Genomic DNA, 12370 nt, shown 5'->3' with positions numbered 1-12370 from the left:
AGGAAATTATCTATATTGGAGCTACCACCAGAATGATACGGTCCCGCATCCTCGAACATCAAGAAGACATTAGAAATAATAGACCAGCTACAGAATTAGCGAAAAAGGTGCTAGAACAAGATTATCTTCCACTTTGGAACCATGTTAAATTACTTAAGCATTGCAATGATCGTAGGCAAATATTCATATGGGAAAATCTTTATATATCCGCTGCTTTGCCGTGTAATGCGCCGACATTGGAAATACCACAGCTATGGATAACTTTATTTAAACAATCCAAGTTATAATTTTGTGTTCTGATTTTATTCCATTACTATGCACAGCACCATCAATCAATATTTATATGTTTTGGGGAATTCAAGTTATTACAGCAGGTTTCTTTAAAAAAAAAAAATATTTATTTATTCAATTTTATTAATTTGTTCTATATTCCAACCACGCACATTACATAATTTGGAAAGTCCGTTAAAAGCTGTCAATTCAAAAACAAAGGTATTCGATTTTGCCTGAAGACGACAGTTGTAAACTGTTGAAAGTACTAGCAAGAATGTCTGAAATTTAACAAATCGCTGTCAATAACGCCGCAACACGGAAGTGTCATATTTTTAATATAAAATATAGTTTACACATAAAAAAACATAGCAACAGGTTCTATGTAGTCACCAAGCAACTGCTAAAAACCTTCAGTAAATTATGTAGGTGAGAATTCTATTATACATCAAGTCTACTGCTGAACAACACCTCCAAAAAACATATTAATATTTACATAGTATTGCACCACATTAGTACTGTTAAATATGGTATATTATAGTAGAACATATAGCATGCCTTATTTGACCATTTTCCTCAGTGATGCAACAGTTGGCACACCAGCTGTTGGAAACAGTGTGCAAGGTAATGTTCATTTATACTGGATTTTTATTATTATATTAATCTCAACATTAACTAAGTTTACTAAACATGGGTTTTAATGTAGAAATATTTGCAGTTGTCTTATAGAGGATTATTAGGATCTCTGTTTTATTTGATTATCATCAAGATGTCTGCTATTTATACAGGGTGGTCCATTTTAATTAGTTTGCTGAAATAACTCAAAAAATATGCATCTTACAAAAAAAATCATTAAACAAAAATGTTAGACTTAAGGAAACTATTGATTTGTCAGTCCCATATAGTAATCAGTGAAAATGGAGTCAACTTCAGATTCTTATATGGGAATCCCCAGTTTTTATTATATATTATGATTCTACATAAAAAAAAAACAAACTTTTATCCAAAAAACTTTTTGAAAGATATAATGTCTTATCAGAAGGGTTATGCAACAGCCAAATGGTGCCTATGTAAATCTGAGGATATCTGTGATGATCATTGAAAAAAAAATGAAGAAAAATGCAAAAAAATCATTAGGAAACTATTATAATATGGTGAAATCATTTTTTTTCCTTCATATAATGAATTGATACAAAAAATAGTGCCAAATCACATTAAAGCCATTAAACTTTTGATAAAAAGAAGACATTGCTCTTGATTCCACCAAATAATAATACAGTGGAACCTCGCTTAATGAGCAAAACAAATTGTAAAAAAATGACTCTCTTAACAAGTGACAAGAAGAGGGGAAGTCCTGGATTTTGCGCATGCTCCATCAGTCTGTGTTAAGCACTCATTCCGCTAGCATCTTAATGTCGCTTGTGATCACACATTTTTCTAAACTTGTGTTCACACATTTGCATATAAACATCAACAACCATAGCTTGTTATATAATAAACACGCCAAACGATATGCTAAATTCTTGGGCTATGTAAAGGCTATAATTAAATATTATAGATAGATTAATTTGACTAGAGGTAGGCATTTAAAGAACTTTGTCAGTTTCCCCATTGCAAGTACTGTACAATGGGTATTGTAAATATGTTATGTTTGCATGCCCATCACTTAGGGTGCTTCAGTAATTCTTAAGTACTGGTCCACAACTGAATGTAAATTTTTAATTTTTTTTAAATAAAAGCGATGTAGGCGCCCTTGGGACTTCCATTTCATCCCCTTTCCTATCCTTTATAATTTCACCTTCAGCCTCTTCCAATAAATCATCTTTCTTCTCCATTCTCACCCTAGGCAATACCTTTGAGTAGCCCCTATCTGCTAAAAGTAAAAGTAAAATTAAAAGCAGAGGTAGGCATTTATGCTGTCATCTCATATTAAATTTAATGACCAATTCCAAATTAAATTTTAGAAATGTCTAAATTAAAAATTAATACGAGATGACAACATAAATGCTACCTCTAGTCAAATTAATTAATTTCTAATATTTATTTATAGCCTGTATAAAGCCCAAGAATTTGGCGTATTGTTTGGCATGTTTATCAGATGTATTATCTGATTTTTTTTGTTTTCTACAAATTGAATTAGCATTCCAGGTTGGTTCATTCCGAACTAGAAGAAAAGGTGATGATTCAATCTCCTTAACAATGTATATTGTATCATTTTCTTTGAATAAATGTTATACATAAGTGCAGACAACCAAACTTTGTAATAAAACACTCACTATAAATTTCAGTTTCTCCAAATAAGAAGACTCCATTTCATGTGAGCTGCCAACTATGGAAATGCCCCATAGAAAGTTTCAAAAATTAAAAAATATAAGTTAAATACTTATACAGAATATTAATGATCAAATGGATGGATTTATTGTATATGCATTGTAAGATGATAGAGCTAATACTGCTGTTGAGTATACTTATTCCAGAATGAAATTGAAATTAGTATGTGAAACAAAGAGCATATCTTTTTGATTGATTTTTGACACGACTATGTCTTGTTTATAAAATCGTACTGTCGTTTTATGTTACCAGCATAGAGTTATGAAGGAGTACATGTCAAAAGTTAATATTTGGCACAGAGTATTAGGTGCCTAAATTATTTGCGCATAAAAAAATCCAGACTTGTAGGTAGTCGAGACCGAAAATAGAGTCAAAATAAAATCCAAAATGGTGACCCTCTTCTACAAACAGGCGTATTCGATTTTGCCTGAAGACGACAGTTGTAAATTGTTGAAAGTACTAGCGAGTATATCTGAAATTTAACAAATCGCTGTCAATAACACTGCAACATGGAAGTGTCCTATTTTTAATTTCTAAACGCTGGCGNTAAATAAAATAAAATTTGTAATCTAATTTTGTAAATTTGGGAGCGCTTCAAATATTGACATTAAAACAGTTTTATGTCATTACAAGTGGGTTTTTTTTAACATTATCTAGTATAGTAAAATCGTGAGACTGATAAAAATTTGATGTTATATTAGGTTGTCGTTACATATGATGACATTATAATTGGGTTAAACTGTATATTGTTTGTGCAAAATAAAAAAATAATTTTGGACGATACAATAGCCATGATTATTTTTTCAAAAACAGGAAATTTTTGTTACACATTGACAAAAATTCAATCCGGGCTGACACTCAATGGAGAAATTGGATAGGTTAATTTCATTGAAAATACATCATGGATGACCTCTTGGTTGTGGCTGGTGAAGTTTGAACAATTGCACCCAAAAGCAGCGATATCAAAGAAGATTGGAGAATGAGACCCGCCTTGAGCTTCAAAGTGATTCCGCTTAGTAGTGAGTGTCCGAGACATAGTCTTGTCCCAAATACGTTTTTGCCGTTTTACTTGTTCCTTTTAAATGTATCCAATGTTTGGAAGTGAATCAGTACTTTATATTATGTCTTAGTCCATTTTGGACATTCTTGTGAACTAGGACTTGTTATACTAAGGGTTAGGACTTTAAATACTAAGAATCACACAATTTCTAAGTAAAACACCTTTAATGTAACATAATCCTGTATTCCACTACATTTCAGCATTTTGGGCCTAAGCCCCTCTTTAGCGGACATTACATTTTCTAATTACAACTTTAAAAAATTCAAAATTCAAAAAAAGATTACACATTAATTTATACAAAATTTTTACAATAAAAATTATATATTTACAACTTTATATTTTAATCTTTTAACATTTTTGGAATAGACTTTTAAATCACTATTTTTAAATTCTTCCCATACTAATACTATTTTTTCACTCCTATTCCTACCACAAAGGATATCAGGGATTTTATATGACATTTGATTAACAATGGATTGGTATATGATTTTAGATTCTTATAAAGTTTCAAGTTTTCTGATAGTTTCTTAATTTTATTTTTGTCATAGTTATTTCCACCATTTACCTGCAGTTGGTTGAATTTCTTCACTTTGACAGAGTACTGGTGGGCATAAATCACATTGCGTCAACATTGTCCTTTGGCCATCACAATGCTTTGTTTTAATTAGACAGTCAGATTTCCCCAGTCCATGCCAGTGTCATAACTATTCATTTTTGTAAAATTTTCTTAGATAGTGGTATAGTTTTTTTTAATACTGGGATGAATCCAATTTTGTGGCCTCATGTGTATGCCATAGTACATTTGTGCAGTGTTTCGTAAACTCTGTTCTATAGAACTCTAAGAGTTCCTGTAGGAGTTTCCAAAAATTTGAACAAAATTATTAATTTTAACAAATGTGTCAGCTAAAAAAAGAGTATTTTAACACGCTTTCAAACACTAATTTATTAGAGCTTTTCTAAAACTAATAAATATTTTTTTAAAAAACATTCTAAATAAAACTCCAGTAAGTCCTCACTCATACACAGACTAATGTTTTTGATCCTTCTCTCTGGATCTTCATCAGGTCAATGGGTTTTAGAATCACAAAGCCTTTGATTATCTTCACAAGTGTTGCATTTTAAATATTGAGATTTTTAAAAATTGTGTTCCATATCCTGCTTATGTTTAAAGGTTTAATATCTTTGGTGACATCAATATAATAAAATAATCCTTGTGTTGGTTGTGGTGTCTTTAAAAATAACAATAATCATCGTATTTGTGACAGTTTTTTTAAAATAATTATAATTCTTGCATTGTTTGTGGGTTTTAAAATAAAGTCTGCCAGCATAGAACAACCAGTTCTCTTCTTTGAAATTAATTCTTGTCCTTTGTAACGAAGGATAAGTATTAATTGTATATAAGTGAAGACTTACTAGAGTTTTATTTTAGAAAATTCTTTAAAGATATTTTAATGCTGTCACTCTAGTCTAATTAGTTTTACTCAATTCTAGTCTAGAATTGAGTAAAACTAATGAATTTAATTTATAATTTATAAAATAACTGCTTCAGTAGATCGCTCAATCAGTTACATACAATGTTTATTAAACACTAAACTAATGTTTTTGGTCATATTTAAAGACCTTTGTCAAGTTTGATACTAAAAATCAAATGCTTTACAAAAGCTAACAGAAAATAGAAAATAGAAAATGCTTTACAAAAGCTAATAGAAAATAGAAAATTTTGTAAAGCATTGGAATGCCAAACAAGGTTTAAAATACAAAAAAATATTTTGTATTTTAACCTTTGATGTTTTTATTCTATTAATTGCTAGTTATGGTATTTATAAATTATTGTTTAGTGTTTTTATTATTGATTTATTATTCTATTTTTAATAATAAATTAATTCTCAATTTGATAATGTTAAATTAATAATTTTTACTTATTAATTTATAACTGATTAATAAAATCATAATTATTTGTTTTTTAAACATAGCTAGCCCACAAGAACAAGTTAATAACCAAAATACAATAACAACTCATCAGAGTATAGAAAATGAAACAGTTAGTTTATCTGGAGAAAATGCAACTACATCATTGAAATTACATATGGATTCCGAAGCAAATATGTCAGGACTTACTACTGCATCAGAAGGTATTTTCTTCATTAATAAATATTTTTAAAAAGTGTTTAAATCATTTCAAATTTTATGTAGAAATATAAGTACTGTATGTAGCATGTTTGTAAATGACTATAAAATACAGTTGTCCCTCGATAATCCGACAGGTATGGGACCAAAGGTGTGTTGGATTACGAAAAGTGTCCGGATTACCGAAAATAATTACATATTTCGCATTGTTTTGCTAGCAGTAACTTACAATGTTCTCTACTCCAACTGTTTGAACAGAACTGCTCACATAAAACACACGAAATGTGTGTCATCGAGTAAGAATTGGATGGGGAGATTCACATCATGACATGCTTCTGTGCAAGCAGACACGTAACGGGGACGGGTACCTTGACAGGAGGTGCATCGGACTACTGAGCATGTCGGATTAAAAAACGTCGGACTATCGAGGGACAACTGTGTAATCAAAATCAAAATGATTTATTATTTTCTGATATATACTATTGTATATATTTTGATTTAGATCATAGTTAATAAATAAATGTAAAGTTTTTTATGAAATTTGTTTTACTTAGATATTTGTAGATGGTAATATTAAAATTAACTCTGCAAAAAGAGAATACATAAGTACATATTTTATAAACATAAAATCAGTGACTATGAATACAAATAAATTAAAGTAAAATTAGTCTTTACTTTGTTAAGTAACATATACACATTTGGATTCTTAGCAGCAATACATATTATAATTTTAAATGTTTTTAAAAAATATATTGCGTGGAAAGTGAAAATCCAAACATAATGAATGTTGTATAAATCAGCTGTGTGCATATTTTAACTTTTAGACATTTTTGTTTCTGCACTATTTAATTTCTAAAATATGAAGTTTGAGTGCCATTGTTGATTAAAAATTTATTAAACTTTGCTAAATAAATAAATAATAATCTTTCATATTTTTCTTTTTTTAAAAGTAGTTCATAAAATTTTATTGTAACTTGCATTATTTTTTATAATTAATGTTGTATATAAATAAATGATGACTATATTGAATGACAATTTTCAATATATTTATCATTCATTTTGCAGTTATGAAATAACACTACACTTAGTTTTCAAAAGTATATACACACCTAAATGGAAAATTTAACATTTAATTCATTCCTTTTCATATATTCTTATTAATTATTTTATTCCAGTTAAAGTTGAAGCTAGTTCAGTCGAAAAACCCATTGAAAATAATGAAGACAAAGAAATGGTTGATTTCAAGATAGTGTTTAATAAACAAAAATATGATATTTCTTTTCCATTGGATGACACAGTAGCTTCATTGAAATTAAAAGTGGAAAAACTTACAAGTAATAAATTTTAAATAATTTTTCAAATTTAAGAAGTTATTTCTTAATTAATTTTTTGTCAATCTATATTTTTGTCTATTTTATATATTATCTTAATCATTGACAATGATATACTGAAAAATAATAAACCAATAATTATTTTAGATTAGTTAATAAAATTTAAGACTAATTTATTATAATTTTTCATTTTTATAGGGGTTCCTTCCTCAATGCAGAAACTTATGTATAAAGGTAATATGTGAATGTTAATAAAACTTAATAATTATTAAAATCTATGACTATTTGATAATTTGCAAATAATCTCAAAAGGAAATTTAAAGTTTACTTTTTATTTTGAGAAATAGTATTATATTTATATTATGGACCAAGTGATTAATAGGGCATTATTTAAAATGCCCAGCCATTATGAATAATGACTAAAATGGACATGCTGTCTGATAAATATTGATTTATTAAGTTGACCAGTCATTATGAATACAGCTACATTCCCTTGGACAATTTGATTTTAAAAAACTCCACTTTTTTCATTAAGAATTATTTCAAAGTATTTTAAAAACAACATGCAATCTTTTAAAAGTAAGTATTAATTAACTGTATTAATTAAACAATGTTAACAAAAAGCATTATTAACAAATTTATACTTCAATCAAAAAATCAACTTAAAGGAAACTTCTGGAATGTCAGTTTTGGTATAAATTATATAAAAAATTAAATATTTTTTTTAGTTTATTTATTTGAGCAAGTAAGATTTTGATGACATTTGGAATTGCATAATTTTTTTCTTTGTAGCATTTGCATCTATTAGATTTTCAACTGATTTTTCAGCAGCATCAACTATAGTTGTGGCCTTCAGAAATTGATGATATTCTTGCATATTCTCTAAGCAAAATTTCTGAACCCAGTACATCTCCAACAGAAATGAAGTTTTCTTTACAAACAGTAAATTGGTTTCTGGAATATAATAGATTTAATGTGCCATGTTTGGTACTCAGTTTGTAAAGGCTTTTATCTTCAACTGTAACAACAACACCTAAACTATTTTGAGTTTGCACAACTTTGACTTACTTTGTCGTTAGTTTTAAAAAGCGTCTCTAGATCTTCCTTCATATTAACAACGGTCAATATGATTTGTCGGGTATAAAATTCTTTAGTCCAACTTTTAGCTTTGCTTCAAACATATCCTCATAGTTACTACAGTTTATACCAGTATGATATGCTCAATTTTTCGTCAGTTGTACAAAATGTAATCCTTCCAACCATTTGTTAGTGTTGTTAGTCTTCAACCAAGCACTAAGCATATTTTCTACATCTTGATTACATCTTTCTGCTGAACCCTGACTTTGTAAGTGCCTGGGCTTTTCATGCACCATGTTTAACTCAGGCCACATACTATATATTTCTTTGACATTATTACTGGCAAATTCTCTGCCATTATTGCTTTATAGAATACCCTGTGCACTGAAAATTGTGAAAACGTCTAAAAACATAGGCTACATCTTCAGTCCATTTGGTTTTTTAACAGTCATAGTTGAATGAATTTAGTCAGATGGTTTTGATACATGAGTATAAATTTATATTGCTTATCAACTAACAACTACAAATTTATAAGATCAACCTGACATCTTGAGTTCATTTCATTACTTAAAATTGGTTTAACTACTAAGCCTTTCTTAGGAACACATTGTTTTTTCTGATAGATTTCACATTAAAATTCAAAGTTCAAATAAATTATGATAATCTCCCTTGTAATATTGTTATACTTTGAACTTATTCTTTTCCATATGGTTTCTACCACCATGGCCAATAGCAATACAGACATTGTGCAATATCAGAAATATTTCTTCAGTATGAACATAATATTTAATCACATAACTTTCTTTCACAGGCACAATTAATTTTTCTATTTCTCTGATAGATACAATGTCATATCTACATAAATGCTGATATTCTTCTGGTAATTTAGAAGTCACTTTCATTTTTGACTCTCACTTTTTGTATCATTGTCAAATATGCTGATTTTGCAAAAATTTGACTGTTCTGACTTTTTTCTGTTATTAACTTGTTTAATTGGTTGTTGAAGTGATTATTCATATCACTTAATGATTACTTCATGATATTTGCTTTTTTCAAAGAAGAAAACACCATTTTAAGAGGCAAAAGTAAAATTAAAATGTTGCATAATATTAACTACTGGTCATATGAATTTAAACTTAAATACTAAATGCAATATGCATGCACAACTCAGATGCGAGTGCTAATTTGCTAGCATATGTTGGATGATCATTCCTCAATGTTATACTTTGCTTGACCATGTGATAGCAGTATTCATGACCAGTCAATCTGATAAATTTGTTAAAACACCTGAAATTTATCACAGTGCCCAATTTTGTTTGTCATTATTCATAATGCCCATATTAATCACTTAGTTCATAACATATATATATGTTACAGGTCTTGCTAAAGATGATCAAACATTGAGAGCTTTAGGAGTAGTGAAAGGAGCTAAAATTATGGTGGTTGGTTCTACTCTGGATGATGTTTTAGCTGTGAACACTCCTGGAGAGCAAGTGTTAAAAGAAGAAAAGCCTTCAGGTATTAATATCTTTTATTTTTTCAAAAATTAAGAAATTATATAAAATATAGTATGCTTTTAAAATTGTAATTACTGTGTTCTCATTTATACTATGATTTATCTAATTAATTTAATTGGTTTAAATAAATTAATCTGTTTTATTACTTTTTTTCTGATATTGTCAAGATGTATTATATTATTAAATTTTTTCTTAGGAAGGAGTAAAAAAAAATACTTAACCAAAAAATGTGTAATTTCAAAATTTAATTAATATACTCTACCGAATATCATCACTTGTTATTACATATAATGATGTTCTGTTTACTAGTTATTTTGAAAAGATTTATTTTTAAAATAATTATTTAAAATGTATAGTTTTTTCATTAATATTAATTGGTTGTTATCCACTCATTAAAATATCTGATATTATCAAACAGCAGACAATTCACTTTGATTCACAACTTAAATATCCAAAGAAACTTAAATTATTTTTTCAAGTAATTTTGAATTGAAAAATAGTTTGATTGAACACAATTGAAAAATTTTATCATACAGAAATTTGTTTTTGTTTCAAAATTGCATTTACCTTATGTCTTATTTTAAACACCTGTTTCTTTAACACAGTGTTTTTCAACCTGTGGGGGTTGCGGGTGAAAGAACAAGTGTTTGTAGATCCTATACTACAATAAAAAGAAAAAGTAGAATTTCAGTGAGAAGGCTATGCCTGTTTATTTTACAGTACAATTGGTTTTCGATCAATATTTAAAGAAAGAAAATTAAATACATAGTTTTAAAATCACTGATATAGTTTTAATATGGCCCTGGGGGTCACCAGAATTTTTTAACTTGTAAAGAAGTCGCGTATTCAAGAAGGTTGAAAAACGCTGCTTTAACACATTCATTGCTGGTATAAAAACTGATTTTCATACCAATATGCTGAAATATTTTTATTATTATTATTTTTAATTTAATCTTATGTATTGGTATGTTAAAAGTGTGTAAGGAATTGTTTTGTTGTCATCCTTTGTCCCCTGAAAAAAATATGGTGTGATTAATACCCAGTTTGTAACAAGAAAATGTTAATATACAGATTACTAATACAAAATCAATGGATGAAATATATTCTTTGAAGCTTATAATAAACAATAAAAATTTAAGTAAAAATAAAAAAAAACTTTCTTCCTTATAATCAAAGGATGAAATTTTCCACAGTAATTGAAATATCTTTTCAAAAATGAATATACTATATCTGTTACTTGTTTCAGAAAGAAAACCAAATATAAATTAACATTTCATAATAATTTAGACATAATAATTTTCAAAAGGAATAGAATTGTTAGGGAACTATGTAAAACAATCCACAAATATGAAACATAAATAGTACTTTATTGTATAAGTATTGATGATGAAATTTATAAATGATTAATTTATCATCTATTTTCTGATTTTACTGATTTTTTTTTTTTTTATTTTAGCTGCAGAAAAGGAACCATTATGTAGGCAAAAGGTACCTTTAGTTTTATAATTTCTAAGTAAACAAGCAAACTATTAATAAAATGTTATTTAAATCTTATATAGATTAATCCAATCTTGAATATTCTAAATCAGTTGTCAAGTAAAATACATAGAATAAGTATATAAATGATATTCTTTTAATAATATAACAATAATGATTTGTTTTAATGATTTATTATAAGTTATCATCACTTTTTAGTTTAGTCATATGTAAATAAATTATTTCTGATTCAATTATTTAATTTTATTAATAAATACAGTTGATTGTATAACTAATATATTTTATCAGTCAAATTTTGACTCCCCTTTGTATTCCTCAATATTTTTACACTCAAGAAGACCAAAAATATAGAAAAATGTTGTGGACATCATTGTTTGTTTTAAATGATAAAGAGTATTATAGGATAATGCAATAAAAAAACGAGGAATGTAATCTAGTTATAGCTAGTTATGCAAGCTAAATTAATCATAGAAAATTCTATTGTGTACGTTATTGATATTTGATAAATACTGTAAAGATCACTGACTTTGGATGAACAACATTCTGTCACTGAATTTTCAATTACATATTAACTTGAGTGTAAAACTTAAATTTTATCTTAATAGCTTCACAAAAGAATTATTGATAAAGGTGTCCCTGAAGATGCTATGCCTGGTATAAGAAATGCTAAGGTAAATTCTTTTGTTTAGTATCAAATAATGATTATTTTAATATGGAATATATTTAATTAAATAGTTAAAAATTGCATAAAATAATTAGTAAATGTAATAATGAAATTCTGTGAGTAACGATAATTCTTGAATAATTTGAAATTTCATGTAAAAACAAACCACAATTTTGTATATTTTCAAAAAAATATATATTTTTTTGAAAATATACAAAATTGTGGTTTGTTTATATATGTTAGGCTCAAAGACCAAAATCGCTCATTGAGCAAAAAAAACTGACCACAACGTGAAATTCATGTCATGGCTTTCATATTTGACTACTATGTGTTGTGGTGATTAAGAAAAGCCATAACGTGTTCTGAATGTTAGCTGATGCAACGACGATAGAGGGCGATATGATGCACAGTGGTTTGTAACTTTAAAATATGGTTTCTAGCCTCAAAACATGTTTATTTACAATTTTTAATGCTGAACATTAGTTCTACAAGTTTT

General features: G+C 27.7%; 1 protein-coding gene across 1 annotated transcript in view; it reads left to right on the top strand.

The window, feature by feature from the left end:
- LOC111641782 (ubiquitin domain-containing protein UBFD1-like) overlaps positions 1 to 12370 on the top strand; it is a 41357-nt gene that overhangs the window by 12457 nt on the left and 16530 nt on the right. The window contains exons 2-7 of the mRNA XM_023387999.1: positions 5635 to 5793; positions 6964 to 7122; positions 7318 to 7353; positions 9574 to 9714; positions 11170 to 11201; positions 11816 to 11881. Coding sequence (XP_023243767.1) covers positions 5635 to 5793; positions 6964 to 7122; positions 7318 to 7353; positions 9574 to 9714; positions 11170 to 11201; positions 11816 to 11881 — 593 coding nt within the window. The remainder of the gene's footprint in view (positions 1 to 5634; positions 5794 to 6963; positions 7123 to 7317; positions 7354 to 9573; positions 9715 to 11169; positions 11202 to 11815; positions 11882 to 12370) is intronic.

This window comes from Centruroides sculpturatus, unplaced genomic scaffold (assembly GCF_000671375.1).
Source record: "Centruroides sculpturatus isolate CEXI.00-Female unplaced genomic scaffold, Cexi_2.0 scaffold1567, whole genome shotgun sequence".
Classification (NCBI taxonomy): Eukaryota; Metazoa; Arthropoda; class Arachnida; order Scorpiones; family Buthidae; genus Centruroides; species Centruroides sculpturatus.
This window is presented reverse-complemented; position numbering and strand designations above follow the sequence as displayed.